We start from the raw sequence: 18009 nt of genomic DNA on the forward strand, positions 1-18009 counted from the left end.
ATTTATATCAGAACTTACATAGAATCCAAGCATTCAACCAAGTCTCAAACACCTTAGCATATCTTCCCGGAAACCTGACTGCCAAGATGCTTGGGAATGAGTATTCCCAAGAAAGAATTCCTGACCATTTCTTGCTAGATGAGCTGCTCTAGAAATGCAGATCCCCCAGTGCCCCAACTCCCAACAGCTTGTGGGGAAGGCTTGAGAAGGAGTAGAATGCCCAAGTTTGGTACATTATCTTCCACCTCCCACTCAGTTCACTGGAAGTCCAGACTCCCCATGGTTGCCACAAAGATACCCAAGATTGATAAGGCACTCTAAAAACACTGCACAAGCACTTTGATATTTCTAAAGATAAAAACTGTGAATCCTTTTCCACAAAACATTTTGGCTATTTTGCTCAATTCAGGAAAATCAATATTATATTAAGAAGTGAAATTCTGCTTTTCCAATAGCTTTATTAGGGAGGCCATACTAAAGAGCTAAAAATTATGCATTGATTTCTCATATCCCAAACACTAAGATAACTTGAGACATTTCTAACTCAAACAGTTTATGCCTATATGTTCAGCAGACTCTTTATTAGGATACAGTAAATATGAAGACATACCACACTTTTGTCCACACTGGAGCCTGTTCTGTTATCATTGGAATTTTCTGCAGGGACACCTAAATACCTGCAAAAACATTTTTTAAAGTTATATTTGAAGAGCTGTGTAAAGGCAAGATTATGAAAAAAGATTAAGATAATACAGACATCCTAAAATATAACTCCCAGATTTATTGCTCCAAAATATGGATAATCAAATAGTAACATAATCAGATTTAAGCACATATAATTGAAAAATTCAATTTATTATAAAGGTTAAAGTAGAAAGCTGCAATAGAAGGCCTCCAGAAAAAAAGGATTTCTGCCAAATACTAATACAACCACTTTCCTTTTTTTTAATAATCATTAAAAAAAACTTTGCTTTCCTTGGTTACAACACTCTCATTGGCTTCCATCCCATAAATATTTACTCAGGCACTTATGCAGCAAGTAGCAGTAATGAAGCAAAGTCTGCAGAGATTGTGTGACTTTCAACAAAGTTACTAAGAGTTCCACACACAAAAAGTTTGCCCTGAAGCCAGTGTTCTCATTTTACATAAATGTTTTCCAAAAATACCATAAATTTCTAGTTGTGATGATTCTAAAGAGTCAGGTAAACAAATACAAATTACTATTTTCAAATTCCTTTGGTACTTGATGTGATATTCTTGGCCTGGTAACTGATCTAAAGAGACATAAAGTATCTATTAAGGGCATCAGATTATGTGAGGAATAACTCTCCAACACATGAGCTGAGAAAGATGGACACATCCTCTTTTTGTTTCACATGGATCTTTTCAGATGCAAAAAAACCTCTCCAAAAGATCAAGGAGGATAAAATCAAAGGCATCTCCAAACCATGGTCAAATTAAACATCAGGCCAGCTTGCAGACAATCAAATGACAAAGTGGAAATGAAGCTGTTTTCTTATAGAATCAGGCTTGCTGTTTGGAGCACAAGAAGCCACCATATTTTACACACCAGGGTTGTTGAGCAGTGAGAATGTGATACTTAGACAGGCACAGCACCAGCTCCATCAAATCTAGAAGAGAACTCACAAGCCAGATAGGGCTACAAAGCGTTCTCAGCTGCTATTCCAAAACCTGTGTTAAAACGGCCAAATACAGATTTATTTTTCTTTTAATACTTGAACTGTTTTCAGTACAAAAAGAAAACAAAAGTTATGATTACAGGTTTAGCAAGCATGAATAGTCATTTCAGAGTTTTCAAGACCATCACACCAGCAGAATATCACAGGACAAAATTCAATTCTAGGCCAGCATTATAGTTCTAGTAAGCCTACAAAGTTACGATAGTCGCAGGGAGGAGCAGAGCTGTTCAATGACAGCAAGAACACAGCCACTTAGTTCTCTAAATTCCTGATACTGTCACTCAAAAAGGAAAACGGGGAAGGATGAAATTCTGTTATTAACAAGCTCGTAATATGCTACTTCTTGACAATATATTCCAAAATATTCCTGCAAGGCAAAAATTAAAACTTTTCAAAGTTACAGACTAAAGTGAGAACAGTAGGTGAAACTCTTGAACTGCTGAACTCACCCAAAGTGTATGGAAAGCCTGCAAGTCCTTCTATGCCTTACCATGGCAAAAAGTAACAACAAATCCAACTCTTTGCAGAGATGGAAAGAATTTCACCACAGGCTTGGAAAAGTGTTTCCTCTTCTATGCAAGGACGAAAACCAGATTTATTTCCTTTAAGATTTTCCTATCCAGAAATGCTATTAAAACTAATAGTCTCTATCTGACAGTTCTAGTAGAAGTTTTAGCCCATTTTAAGCCTGACACCACAATTAAAAGCAGCTTTCCAAGTAATAAAAAGTTATTGAGATTTTTGAATGTAGATATAGCGAACCATAGGGCCTACAATAATAATGACTACTGAAAGCATGAATTAATACAGTTTTAACTGATGTCGTTTAGAAGTCTTTTAAGCAATAGTGAAAATCATAAAGCATCACAATCTCACTCTGCAGTGGATGTGTACTTAAAAAAAAAAGAAAAATTATGAAGCAGAAAGCAGGCAAGTAGGAAATATTGCTAGTAAGCCAAGGTTTAATTTACCACACACTAAAACACTGATGTAAAGTATGGAAACTTCATATACAGCTCAGGGACAGTAATTTGCAGTAAAACAAATGGACTTTCAAGCCCTGATTCATGACTCTACACACACAACTCAGTGCTCTGCAGGCAGCTCTGCCTAGTAGTGGCAACAGTGGATTTTTCCTGCTCAGCTTCTGCAGCATCACTATAAAACCTTCTCAGTGCAGAACAGGACATTCAACAACACAATGTCATATTTTAAGGTAATGATGCCTAGCAGTACTGGTTATCATTGTTAAAATATTAAAAAAGCAATTTTCAGTAGTCTGAATGATTAGTAAGGATCTGAATAGACTTAAATCTAAATAATGGCTGGTAAGAGTCAGAAACAGTGCCAAAAAAAAAAATACACTGTTAATTTGGTTTCTGCATACGTACCGACGGTTGCTGTAGTATGTAAATCCTACAAAAGGAAGCTGGTTGCCCACAAATGCTTTTGGTATGGGAAATGTTTCTTCCTCTCCTTTGTCTTCTTCCAGATCATCAAAATTACTAGTGTCAATGTCACTACTTAAGTCAGGCACAACTGGTGCTACAGCTAGAAAAAATGCAAAATATTATGATAATAATTATTATAGTACTCAAATCACTAAAAAATTTTTGCTTGGTATAAATACAACTTTAAACTCCTTTAAACAAAATACACCAGAGTCCTTTTGCTAACACGATACATACATAAACCAGACCACCATTTCTGAGAAAAAGCACTGTACTTACTGTCTCTGAGTGTTTCCCAAGCCCACTGATCATTTTTGAAGAAAAGGTGCCGTTTAATTTCTTCTACACCATTTCGTCCTAGCCTCACTTCCCTGTTAAAGAGTATTTTGGTTAAACACGTGAGATTCCATAAATTATTCTGAAGGAAAGACTCAATTTAAGGCATAATCTAACAACAAAGACAGCAAAATACCGCTCAAGCTCCAGTAAAACGTAGACGTAACTCGAAGATTTTCATAAGAATGTATCTATATGACCACAGCACCTACATTTCAGAACAGAGTTTGGGTTTAACTTTTGTCTCTAAGAGCTCTGCTGCTTCTGTTTCCACCATCATGGACAGCTCAGGCAATTGCCAAATTGTTATACTGAATTCCTGCCCAAGTAATAAGAATTTCACTTCTCTTGAGCAGTTTAAAAATGCACACAAAACAAATACCCATTTTCCTTCAACATGACAAGAATTATTCTTAATGAAGGCTTACTTTCATGATGAGTAAAATACAAATCTTACCTATCAGTTAAAAAGGCACAAATAAGGTTTTTTGCCTCTTTAGAAATGTCACTGTCATCAGGGAAAGTAAGGGAGTTCTTATGGTTCATAATCTTACTGTAGGTTCCAACCAAAGAATCTGCATAAAAAGGTGTATCGCCTGAAAAAGCAGAATCACGAACATTAAAAAGCAGATCAAAATTATTGTAGACTTTATTTGCAATGTTTGAATTACATATACAACAATATGTGCAATCAAGTGAACAAGAGGCAAGGACAAATGTTTGAGAACTCTACCAGAATTTTTCTAAAATATATTCTGTAAATACCAGGATCTGTAAACCACAGCTTATGCCAGAAGAGTAGTAATGTTAAAAACAAGAGTGATTTCAACATGGGATTCTACTTAAGTAGTGTAGTGCAGTCTATTTTGATGATCCCACTACTCACCTACAAGCATCTCATACAAGAAGACTCCAACTGACCACCAGTCACATTCCCGCCCATAGTAACCATCCCCTCCCTGGGACTTCAGTACTTCAGGAGAGATGTAGTCAGGTGTTCCCACAGCCGTGTCACATCGTACCATTCCTTCCTACAAAGGAGAGGAAATCAGCCAGGCCCAAATATAAGATCCAAAATTGCCAGTAAGTTCCATGAGTTTATGCAGCCTAAGCAACATCGACAGATCCACATCAAATTTTGTCAACAAACATTCTTTTTTAAATGGATTTTTTGTATTTTTAAAGTCTAAGCTTCTAAAGCCAGAACAAAGCACTAGATCTGTCAAACACAATGGAAATTACTTTAAAAACCTCAGTTAGTATCCAAGAAGTAATCAGAATTGCATCTAGGCCCTGCACACACCACACAGCCACTCATGCCTGTATAAATAGAAATGAGTCATTTGCTGACAGGATGTACTGTAAACAGTGGAAGCTCCTCTGTTAGGATAAATGGGTCAACATTGGGGATTTTGATAACAGGAACAGCTGAACTGCAAGTTTTTGGCCTCTGACCCAAGATACAGACCACTAGGAAGACTAAAGGTAGATAAGGCTTTGAAAACCTAAGCAGGGAGACTTCAAAGCAGGTAACAGGTGAGAAGAATGTTTGATGTTCCTCACACCCCTGCGAAAGGGCTGGCAGAACTGAGATCAGTCACACTGGAGCTGTCATCCAGAATGCTGAAGCTGCAACCACACACCCTTTTCCAGTGCCACTCAGGCACTTCTGAAGTAATCCTATGCCATTCCTAGAAATTGATCAGTAGAAAAATTTGCATAAAAATATATAACTAAGCAAATAAAATAAATGCCAATCTAGTGCTGCATATGCAACAAATCCTAAATTAAGCTCCTACACTGAGCAGCTTTTCTTCTATAGAGTAAATTTTCTCTTTCAAAAGACTAGAGGAACCAAGACGAGGCTCAAGACTACTAGGATTTGTACGCAATAACCTGCACTTGGTTTTCATCGGCGCCTTTTATTCAGCACCTAAGTACAATAATTTACTCAAATCCAATGGAATAGGGTGAGAACATATTGTACATATTACACCAACTCCACTAAGTACCATGTATTTCAGATTTCCACTGTATGTGTTCCTCAAATATATGCACCAATGGAATATGGTGAGAACATATTGTACATACTACACCAACTCCACTAAGTACCATGTATTTCAGACTTCCACCATATGTGTTCCTCAAATATATGCACAGGCTGGCACAAACCAGTCAGTTTTGTGTAGGGAACAGTGCTACAGAGTGTTCGAATATTGTTGCAAAACGTTTTTTTAATGACTTGAGAATACATTTTTTAAAAATAAATAATTCTATGATACCTGTTTCCTTCAGATTTGTCTTCGCACTACATCAGCAAAGGTTAATAAGTACAGCTGGTATTCAGAAACTGGCACATCAGTTTTGATTCTTTCATTTCTGGCACACTACGTAAAAACCATCTCATTTCTTTGCACTAACTTTTCATACCAAAAGACTTAAAGGAATAACCCCAAACATCTAGAGACAATAAACGGCTTGACTTCAGAAAGTTTCTTTCGAAAACAGTACTTGAAGAACCATTTCTGCACTTTACACTGTCACTGAATAAGAGGCATGAATCACAGAATAATTTGTGTTGGAAGAGACCTTAAGGATCATCTAGGTTCTTTCACTAGACCATGAAGAACAGTAAGAGAGCACTCTTTACACTCTTCTTATCTAGCTTAAAACTTTTCAGTATCTTTTTTTTTCACTTTTAAGTATGTTTTCCTTTCACAAACATAAAAGTGAAAATACAAACACACTTACCTTGTTCATCTTCATACAAGTACCAAAATCTGCTAATTTTAAATGACCAGCTTTATCTAGCAGCATATTATCAGGCTTCACATCTCTGAAAGAAGAAAAATACACATTTTAAAAAATAAAAAAAATCCATTTAACTTATGAAAACAATGGAAGTCAACTGCTTTTCAGATGCAACATTGCATGGAAAAACAGCAACATTAAAGCACCACTGCTGCCTCCATTTTTTTCTGATTTCTCTAAGTATCACGACCAACACAGATTGCTGAACGACAACATTTTTTAAAAGTAGACCACATGAGAATACAGCCTCAAAGTCATCAAATGTAATAGATCTGGACACTGATCTTGAACCTCAAGTTCCTAAAAAACCCTCACTGGTTACATCAAAAAGGCATTGAAAACATAGCTCCTTTTCTGTACCACTTCTATTTCAACAACTGGACGTCATTTTCAAAAGTCTATTATTGTGAACAAATATTTTCCCATGACTCAAGAGGAGCATTAACTTATACCCCTCTCCACCAAGTACTTTCACTGTAGAAGTTTTCATAAAGTAACTGGTAAAGTGCAGCATGTTGATGTTATTGAATATACTGAAGCAGAATAGTAGTAAGAAACAATTATCAAGATAACGTTAACACAAATTTCAGGAGAAGTATATTTCGGAGACCTAAAAGGAGAACTCTGGTCATAACCATCAGATGAAATGTAGTGCAAATGCACCAGTAGACTCACAGAATAATTTTGATTGGGAGAGATTTCTGTAAGACTCTCACTTAGCTGCCTGATGTATAGCTACAAAGTCAGATTCAACTTCAAAGTTACATTAGGTTATTCAAAGTCAAATCCAGGCAAGTTTTCTTTTTTTTTTTCCTTTCTTTTTTGAGGATGGAGATTCCATAACCTTTCTCTTGTACTGTTTGACCTCCACATAGTGGAAAAAAAATAACTCCTAATGAGTAGCTATAGTTCCTTGCTGCAACTTGTGTCATCCATTGCCTTTCATCTTTTCAAGTCTGGCTCCACCTTTTTTACAAAGTCCTGTTGGGCCACTGGGGACTAATGCTTTCTGTCTTGTCTGAGCACTGTTCACGTTGAGAACAGAAACAGTGCTGATCCCAGTATCAAACCTCTGGGGCACTGCTGGTAGCTGATTGCTGCTGGACAGCACAATCTATTCAAAGAGTATCTAGACAGTTCTACCTGTTAAAACTGTACCTTTCTCACCCACCTACATCTACAACCTCGCTAAAGTCAAGACAAACACTCTGCCTCACCAGTGAAGCCCATCATCTCAACACGGAAGGTAACTGGTTTGGGAAGGCATGCATTTCCCTTCACAAATCCATGCAGCCTGTTCACAATCACCTTCCTGTGCTCAGAAATGGTTTCCTGAGAATTTAATTCAACTGCCCTCACGCTGGCTAGCCTTCAGCTCCTCTGACTCTCTCCTCCTGGCCCTTCCTAGGGCAACATAGGTGTGCCATTTGTTTCCTTCCAGTCATCAGGAATCTCCCAATTCCCACACACCTCCCAAGGTGACAGAGAGCAGTACCATAAGGCTACTTGCCAGCTCCCTCACCACCCCTGGCATGTCCCACCTTGTGCCTTGGACACATACATGTACACATCCAGTTTGCACAACTGGGACTCAGCTTCATCTTCCTCTGCCAGAGCAATGCTTCCCTCTCCCAAGCTCTGCCACTGGGCACAGGGACTCAAGAGGCCTGAAAGCAGACCTTCTCAATGAAGGCTGGGGCAAAGGCAGCAGCCTCAGCCATTCCCATGTCCTCTGTCCCTCGGTCCCTGACCCATTAAGCAGTAGGCCCATTTTTTCCTAAGTTCCTTTTCATTCATCAGAGTTGAACAGATTAACTACAGTGAAAAACAAATTCCAAAGTACCTCCTGGTGTCAAAACAATCTAAATTTTCACAAAAAAACCACTTGCTGTGCTGCTGGCATCTTCTAATGCCTGCTTTCTAAAGCTTGCAATACACATGTACAAATGGTTCATTCAGCCAGATAATTTACCCATTAGATTCAGCATAGCTACATAATTAATGATGCTCTAGATCCTACTCAAGCAATGGATTAGTCATTTATTTTGCTTTGTGGTCGCTTTTTTGCAAAAGCTTATGTGTTAATGCTGATCTTGTGACCAAATTACAAACTGAAAATGTATATACTATTGTATACTACACACTACTCGAAGTCTTCCTGTATTTTTGGTTGAAAAAAGTTATTCTGCTGCTCCTCATTAATACAATTTTTAAAAGGCTAGCAACAGATACAAGTTCAAATACCAAAAAGAAAACTTCTCAACCTATCTGAGAAATTATTACATATCTCTTTAGGGCAAGGACATAATATGAAACTAACACAAGTCCCTTTGCTCTGCATCTCAATTTTCCATCTTGCCCCTTACAAGAAAACATATGGCTGGGAAATTTTCCTCACATTGTTCACAGATTCTTGTATAATGGGTCACTGAGGCTTCAAATGCCTAGCAGAGAATTAATTCCTAACAGTGGATACTACTGTGATCAAACTCCCTAAACAGCTTTTTCTAATCAAAAGGAAAGAGCCATTTTGGGGCCAACATGCTCATAACATTTTTGTTCCTGTTATCTCTTGGTACAGTGGGACAATTTTATTGCTCCCCAAACTGAGGAACACTGGCCTGATGAAAACCTTTACTTTTACTGTATCACCTCAGACTTACACTTTCTGATGGCAACAACTTTGCAATTTGTAAGATGGAATAATTATGTAACAACAAAAAAGAAGTAATATCTTGAATTTTAAAGCTGCCTAAACTGAAGTAATTGTGGCAGCATCAGGAAATAAACAACCCTATGTAACATCTTCTTTCTTACCTGTGTATAAAACCCATTGAGTGAATTGCATCTAATGCAAGTACAACTTCAGCAGTATAAAATCTTGCCCATTTCTCTGGAACATCGTAGTTACTCATTAAATTCACGAGGTCCCCACCAGGCATGTATTCCATCACCATGTACAGGTAACGGTCATCTTGGAATGCGTAAAATAACTGCAAAAAGCAAAAACAAAACGTAAGCCACTTAATATTCCAGTTACCTTTAATATTTTGCTTGTAGGCAATCAAAGGCATTTCTGGGCAAACTGATTTCCAAAGTAACAGAATTGCTACAATTACTGCAGCAATTCTCATCATCCTGCAGACTTCCTAAAAAGAAATTAACCTCTAGAGCAAATTTTTAGCCAGATCCTCCATCCTTTTATTTTACCCTGGAAGAAGTGCTGGTTACAAATCAAGATCAGTGAATTTGGTGCAATAAATTTCGAGATAATTTCAAAGAATGCTCATTACATTAAGACAACAAAATGCTTCTTTTCTCACTGGGATGCTAGCTGACACATACACAAACATGGAACTACTGTATTGCAAACATCTGCCCTATTCTATTTGTATGATCACTAAATGTTTACTTTTTATTGTCAACATTTATTTATTATATAGAAAATAAGCCTAAACTTAAAAGAATAAAAATATTTCCCTCAAAGGTGTAAGCCCTCTGTCCAACATCAGTAGTGCAAGCAGATTTTTCTTTACTTAAAATTGTACAAAATGCTTAAGTTTAATTCTGAACAATCACATCCAGACAGATAGTAATGCAGTTACCCATCTGACTTGGGTAAATCTTGAATGAGTTTGTGTAATTCCAACCTAACAGAAGAATTCATATGCTTAAGGGTAAACAACAGTTTAAATTAACAAGCTGACATGCACACACAATGCATGATGATTGGTTCAGGCATGCTCCTTAGAACTTCAAAGGCAGCAGTACCTCCCAAAAAACTGTCAGTGACAACACTAAAATGAGGAAAAAATTGCCAGAGCGGGCAAAATTTGAATCAAAGATACACACAGAAATTAGAATACACAGAAGCTGTGTCTTAAGTATGTCTTTCTAGTAGGCTGGATGCCTCAGATAATTGCTATGGAGCAGATACACCAATATATATCTGGCAAAGAGTTTTAATAATAAACAGAATAGTTTATCTTGTTGTGACAAAATACAGTTTGAAGCAAGTGCGATACCTGCTCTTTTGTACAGCATTCCCAATGTTAGTCGTGTATTCCCTAGCAGACCAAAAAACCAAAAAAAGAGACTTTGAAACATGTAATTCCAAGTCATGCAATGTTGCAACCAAACTATTCTATAACGTCAATATTTTTAAAGTAGTATCACTTTACCTGAACAACCCAGGGACTATTAGCAAAAGCCATAATATCCCTTTCTTCCCAGAAGAATGCAGAATCTGATCTTTTTATCATCTCAAATTTGCTCAGAAGCTTCATAGCATACACTCTCCTTGAGGATTTATGCCTTACCTGTGAAGACAAATGTGACATGTGGAACACAGTAGTTTGCCATATTAACACACAATGAACATCACTGAAAACATTACTTTTCCTGCTCTACCATTTAATACGTTTTATAAGACTCTTCACATTACTATAAAGGATTATATACCGTAGGTCCACAAAATAATTATATCTGACAATGCATTACTTTAAAAATACTTGCTAGAACAACTCAACACAGACGTCCATAGGCATAAGAGTCACATAATTTGCATGTATGTGCCCTTAATAAAAGGACAAATATTGGCAGTTAGTGTTGTGAAATATCATAAAGTTAAAACTATGAGCATTTTCCAGAGTTCATTAGCAGATGTGTATACTTGCTGCTGTATTTCCAGTTTCTCCCACCAGCACTCAATTAAATAAAGCAGGATGAACAAGCCTGGCTGCTAACCTATCACAAACAACACACATCTCCCATCTGTGAGAACTATGTCCACAAAAATCTGGTGCAGTCCCTGAACTGGCAGAAACTCTTCTAGCCCTTAAGACTTCAAGTGTCAATGTAAACAGTGGTAAAGGCTAGTTTTCTTGATTATGAGGAATATACATTCAATTTTATTCTAAGAGAGAAGACTACAATGCAAAACAAGTACTTGTGCACTTGGACAGGACCAAAATACGACAGTTCCAAAAACATTTCCATGAAATATAAAGGAATAAAATTTCACTGATCTAAAGGCTTTAATATTTAAGACTGCATCTTCAGAACACCACACTGAGAAGCAGATGCATGAGCAAACACTACAGAATACATTCAAATGCACAAATAGAAACTTAACTTACCAACTGAACCTCCCCGAATGCCCCTCTACCGATCACCTTCACCACTTCATAATCTTCAGCTTTCATGCGCAGATCTCTCATTTTATTTACTGTGTCTTTATCTGCACAGAACAAAATTCACATTTCACATACCGTCAACTTAATTAAACCCATTTGTCTCATTTCAGTTTCTCGTAGCTTTTAGAAGAAGTGCTGCTCAAAGAACCTACCTTCCCATTGAAAAACTCTCTGCAGAACGCATGACCTCATTCTCATGACCACAGTAACCAAAACCTGACAAAACCTAATGCAATTACTCTACTGTACAATCCTATTACAGGAGATCTTAATTTAGGAATTTTTTAAAAATAATTACCTGCAAAAAAAAAAAAAAAAAAGCTATGCAAAAATTTCACATCCAGCATGAGCCTGCTTGCAAGCTGATCAGTATAATGAGATTATTTTTGAATAAATATGCAACACATCTGGGAAAGCATATCAAAAAATATACTACAAGACACTTGAAAAAATATTTTTAAAAAAAGTTCTGCTTTTCTGCACTTTCATGATTCCTAATACTCAAAAAAAGTAGATTTTAATTTAAAACATGCACTGGGAATCATTGCAATTATTTATATAAACCTGTCATTCTATAAACTAGAATAATTTACAAACTCCCCGTGGGCAGATATTCTAATTCCAAATTTGGTAAAAGATTAAAACAGTCTATTTTAATCCATGTGGGTCAACACTGGCATGAGACTACGTAGAAAAGCTTCATGCTTCAGTATTTCTAAAAGCCAGGAAGTTCTACTAAAACAGATAGGCTTCTAATAAAATAAATTATGCAACAATGTTTAATTTTCAAAAATAATATTCTAGGCCTAAAAGCAAAGTTTAGAGAGAAGTAAGTACAGCAGAAGAAAAAGGAGGAGAAATAAAATATTTTAAGTTCAAATGTTAAAAAATGAGGAGGCACTTGACAGAAAATTATCATTATCATTAGATTTCTGCCTACACAGGCCACAACCTAAAACAAAAGCAGGCTATGTACAATAAAAATTCAGTAAGATTTTATTACTGCAACAGGAACAAACATAGTTCTGTTTGAATAAATACTCTGTGGCATTACTATCTAATGTAAAGCCAACCCCTTTACAACGCAGCATAACACAGGCTGATTCCGGTAAATTATAGCAAAATTCTAAATTCTGACAAATTCTTCCACACAGGGATCAAAATATTCAGGGGTTCCCACAAATAATGCATTGCCTTATTTGCCGTGGTGCCAACTGGCCTACAGTAGAGGAGGAGCAAGATTATACAGAACTAAAATACAGCAATTTTCATGACAGCAATTCTCTAGCTATTGTTAATTTCCTGCCTAGTAATCTCACAACAGGAGGTTCACCACTTCTGAATGAAAAAGCCTGACATTGGTGCAAAAGAAAGCAAAGCACAATATGAATCCTTTACATGGTGTTCAACCACAAGCCTTGCCTACGAACAAAGCAGAATTAAGGAAAATATATCTGAAGAGCAACCTAAGATAAGGATTTGAAAATAATGTAAACCAAGCTTGTGATCAGTTGCAAATTGAAATGTACTGCTTGAGATAACTGAGTGTTAATAGGTATCTTCAGACAATGTTACAGTAACAACAGTGCCGGAAATTCGACCCCCATATTCTAAGATCTATTATACAAGGTTTGTCAGGCTGCAATATACTTCACTGGCAGTTCCTTATCTCCCAGGACCAGTGGAGGACCTGGCCAGCTTATGCTGTATGAACAGCTGGGGTGGCTCCCACAGCAAAACATCACCTTCTCCAACCTGCCCTGAACTTTGGTTATAGGCTTAGATGTTGCCTTGAAATACACTGAGTCACCACTGCAAAGCAGGGCTCTTGGATACCTTTAATACTCATTTCTTTATTCTTTGAATTCTATATGGCAGAAGATCACTCAGGTTCTACATCTGCAAAAATCATCCTCATAACCTCAGCTGGTAGAGGCAGAAATAAGAAAAGAGGGGATAGGGAGTGGTTCACAGGGCAATGGTTCACAGAAATAAGTAAAGAGGGGATAGGGAGTGGTTCACAGTCTATAAAATAAAGGAAGCAAACTCCCATTTTATTTGCCATCTAGAAATTTATTTTAAATTTCTGCAATAATGGTGCAAAACAGGCAGATAATACTGCGAAAAAGATATTTTAAACAGTCTTCTAATAAAGCTAAAATAAACACAAAAATATCTTTTTAATTATAGAAATTCAAGGCAAAGTAGACTTCAGTGATCCCTCTAAGGCCACTACTTGCACATCTGCAGCTTGCTTTCATATTTCAGCAAACACTGCAAGTTAATGTTCTAAAGGCAGTTTGAAGGGAACTAATATGTTCTGTTCTCCACCTTCAGATACTTCAGGTCACATCTTACACAGTATATAATTTATACCTAAAAGATATTCATTATCAGTCTGTAAATGTAAAAGTTTTCTTTCACTCAGCCTCAATTGCAAAAGTGAAGCTTTTTGAGACTCACTAATGATTTCACTACTCATAAAAATTACATTCAAACTATCTGTTGCAATGAGTATTTCCTCTGCCTAACACAACTTCTCTTTTCTCCAAGAGTTTCACCACACCTTCTCAGTAAATAACTGAGTATACAAAATGTGCATGTAACTCAGCATATGGTATCAATACAGTTTGAACTGTTAAAAGTTAAACAGAACATTTGAGCTTAGGCTTTCAGTAACCAGCCTATGTGCAAGTGAGCCATCAACTAGTGGATTCATATAGTCACAAATGGAGAATCATGTAAATGAACACCACAAATTCACTATCACAGGTTACAGCTGCACTCAATAAACCATTTGAGACCTTGGAAACAGAAAAAAGCCCCACATAAATTTCAATGAAGCAAAGACAAAAATTATTTTAGTCAAATTACTTTATATTTGCCACAAAAAACATTTATTATAGAATTCAACTGAGATGCTTAAGCCCATAAAAATCTAAAAATATTAGCTTCATTTCAAGGTTTGTCCATTAGTCCACAGGCAGAAGCAAGTCTTCAATCAGCAAACATTTCTGCCACATTCTTCAGAATTTCTCCTTTTGGCAGCCTTTAGAAAATATTTGATTCTTAAACGCCGTTTTGGGGTTTTGTTTGTTTGTGGTTTGGTTTTTTCAATTATGAAAATGTTGGAACTACGATTTCTATTTAAAAAAAGACTTTATTACTTTAAAATGTTATTATAGAGTATAACATGCAGGAAATCTGGTAGTGGCCAAATACAGAGTAAATGCAGAGATTTCTGCAGACACATCAGCTGCATACACAAGTGAATGCATCAGCTATGCAGGATGAAGTTTTCATGAAAAGAGAGCTTCTATACTAAAAAAAAAAAAAAAACACCAGCCTACAAAACGTGTGCTCCAGTCTGTTAGTGAACAGATATTTAATACTGTTTCCTGACATTGTATACATCATTACGTCATTTTACTGTTAATTGCTTATGATATCTTGTATATGAAATTAGAAAACAAGTTATGGGAATCCAGGGAGTTGCCCTAACAAAGAGAACAGGCCTTTCTCTTAAAAGGCTTTGTGCCACCAAAGGCAAGGCAACAGATTGGACATTCAATTGCTGGAGATAAGATTTGTACAGGCAGCTGTCACTTCTCACTGGGAAATAAATAAATAAGACTCTTACAACAACTTGCACCCAAAAAACTCAATGCACACCAAATCCCTAGCTGCCCTTCAAAGAGCTAGAAGAGGTGTTTTCTTTTTGATACCATAAACTTCTGTTACTTAGTAAATTAAACATTAAATACTTACACCTGTTTAAGAAGTTGTCAATGTTCTTGTTTTTTCTTAAGGCAGGAAAATCCAAGTCATATACCAAAGCATCTAATCCATCCTGAAAAAAACCAAACAAAACAACAAGCAAAATTAAGTACTTGGAAAAATAATTACACATGCTGCTAACTGAAGAGCCAAGATAAAAAACCAGTTGTCCCTATCAATTTTCCATGCAAATGAAATCATTCACATTATTTAATTGTTAGCAGTTACGTGAAACAGCTGTCACTCCTTCATTTCCATGGGACTCATTAAAATTTAATTCTGCTTGCTTCTATGAATTATTAATTACCTCAATTAGCTCTATACTTACATGAAAAAAATTACTTTTTCCAAATACAAGAAGAAAAATAGCAGTTCTAATGAATTTCAGCAATATTAAAAAGTCACAGTGTATCACACAGTAGGGACTTGAACATGAAATGGCAACTGGCAAATAGGACAATGATGGTAAATCTAATTCTCAGAGTCAAACCCCAGATTTTACCCATTGAATCAGTGTGAATTCTCATGAACAAGATACTGGCTTTATATATTCCAACTTAAATCTAGAAACAAACAGCCACAAGCCCATCTGGCACTACTACCACAGCACACATCCCCATGAACAAAAGTAAACCAAACATCATCAAAAAAACCAAGAGAAAAATACAACAAAGAAGGAGATAACTTTAAGGTCTCATTAAGTGCCCTGAACTTTATGACTTAAAGGTTAAATCTGTGTTTACCAATAGGTATAAATGATTCCTCAGTGGATAGCATCTTCTTGGAGAAAAACTTAACCCAGTCTTTTGGCTGAAAACCACAGATATGGTTTCTACTGAAAAATGATCAAGTATTCTAGGGAGTTACATAACAAAGTATCATAAGAGCGTTAGGGAATCCTCTGTCTCAGGTAGGTATTGTGTAAGTGACAACTGCAAAAACAGAGATGAAGGTCTTAAAATACAAATTGATGGATGTTACCAAAGCACACCAGAGATGTACTGCTATTTACTTGTCCAGTTCATAGCTAGGTGTCTATGTTACCTATTTTTGACCTGGTCGGAGCGAGATATTAGACCAGACATACCTTTGATCTGATCAGTTCAGAAATGACTAGAACTAATTTGTTTGCTTTCAGCTTTTAAAAGGATTTTTCAATCCTTTTTTCAGGATTGAAAACTAACCCATCAGTCTTCACTAAATATATCAAGTAACTATGCCTGAACAAAAGCTAGAGTATAAGCTTTTTGAAAGCTTATTTTCCAGGAATATATAGTTGAGAACACATTTGATTTAGACTGAAATAGTAGTCTTTGATCTTTCACTTCAAATCCAAGTCTATTTTTCACCTCAGTCTTTAGGACTGACTTTTAACTATAAAAAACCCAAAGCGCTATCAAAATCAACATTATTTCTTGGCTTGCAGTCCCCACTTTTAAAGTATGTGAGATTGAAATTATTTACTTCAGATATAATAAGAATAAGCAGTAAAATAATGCTAGAATTTGAAAACTGGTAGCTGCAAGGATAATCAGAATTACTTTAAAGGCTAGATAATATTAAATTTGTCAGTTTCATGAAAACATTCCTGTTTTAAGTTACCTCTGCATACAGTGGCTCATTTTGAACTAAGAAATGTTAAAATGAAAATTATACAAATCAAGAAAAGCATCACAGTATTTCAGCTCTCTAAAATAAAGCCACATTTAGCATCTTGTGTATTAAAGGATCGTCTTTTTGGACTGACACTGACAATGAAAAGGGAAAGCAAATAGCAAGGAACAACATTTAACAGGTCAGTAGTAGAAATAAGAGAGTAAGAGGCCAACAACAATTTGGACTCAAGACAGATGCAGAAATAAAGCTACACAGGGTAAGTGTAACTTAGTGACAAATACTTTGCAAACTACTAAAAGACACCTGCTCCAAAAAATACATGGTAAATACCCAGGAAATCCAGGAAAAAAATTCTATTCTTTGGTAAATTCAACCGAGAACCATGATAACTGCTTGCACAGCAGTACAAAGTCCACTAGCAGCTTCTGTGTATTTATCTCAATGCTGTGTGAAGCAGTAGGAAAAAAACAGCTATGAGGCTATTGGGTCACATCCAGTGATTTTTAAAAGCAAACTAGAGATGGCAATGAACTGTCAAAATTTGGGGCCCAGTCTGCTGTGAAGCCTTCAAATCTTAGAGTCAATAGATTTGTCCAGGTTCAGGGCTAACACAGAAAACTTCCACACGCCAAGCAGAAGCACAGAATTCCCAAATCCTGGTTGGCTCTGGGGTTCTGCAATTACCTGTTTCAATTCAGAGCTTGCTTCAAAAGCCAAAATTCAGTCTTTTTCTTTATAGGAAGGGAGGTTTTAAACACTGAATACAAAAATATAGGGAAAATGGGAATATGTTTAAATTTATAACATCAATCTTACTTTTGTATCATACTTTTTCTTCCAAAATAATACTATATAAACCCGTACCAAAAGAAGCATAAAGTATAGAAAATGTCATGGTTTCCTTGGTGTCTTAGGCATGTTAGGTATTTTGTTGTGGTTTTTTTTTAAGTTTTAAATTAAAGACGGGGAAAAGTATACAAATTCACTTTGAACAGGCAAAAGCAAATTTCAATTCTGTTTAATTCAGAATTCATCATATACAATGCTTCCTGTTCTGTTCTTCGCCTTCCAGTTCTTAGATATGAACTCTATCAAGTAAAATACTTAACTAAAAAACCTCTG

General features: G+C 36.2%; 1 protein-coding gene across 2 annotated transcripts in view; it reads right to left on the reverse strand.

The window, feature by feature from the left end:
• The window catches only part of ROCK1 (Rho associated coiled-coil containing protein kinase 1), an 86257-nt gene that overhangs the window by 38006 nt on the left and 30242 nt on the right, over positions 1 to 18009 (reverse strand). Inside the window, exons 3-12 of one of the 2 annotated variants that reach the window (XM_069004573.1) lie at positions 15262 to 15343; positions 11437 to 11537; positions 10480 to 10617; positions 9116 to 9291; positions 6239 to 6323; positions 4374 to 4518; positions 3945 to 4083; positions 3431 to 3522; positions 3092 to 3251; positions 611 to 677 (exon numbers count right to left, since the gene is read on the reverse strand). In XM_069004573.1, coding sequence (XP_068860674.1) covers positions 611 to 677; positions 3092 to 3251; positions 3431 to 3522; positions 3945 to 4083; positions 4374 to 4518; positions 6239 to 6323; positions 9116 to 9291; positions 10480 to 10617; positions 11437 to 11537; positions 15262 to 15343 — 1185 coding nt within the window. Of the gene's footprint in view, positions 1 to 610; positions 678 to 3091; positions 3252 to 3430; positions 3523 to 3944; positions 4084 to 4373; positions 4519 to 6238; positions 6324 to 9115; positions 9292 to 10479; positions 10618 to 11436; positions 11538 to 15261; positions 15344 to 18009 lie in introns of those variants that run through there. The other variant, XM_069004574.1, reaches the window with a different exon arrangement.

This window comes from Aphelocoma coerulescens, chromosome 2 (assembly GCF_041296385.1).
Source record: "Aphelocoma coerulescens isolate FSJ_1873_10779 chromosome 2, UR_Acoe_1.0, whole genome shotgun sequence".
Classification (NCBI taxonomy): domain Eukaryota; kingdom Metazoa; phylum Chordata; class Aves; order Passeriformes; family Corvidae; genus Aphelocoma; species Aphelocoma coerulescens.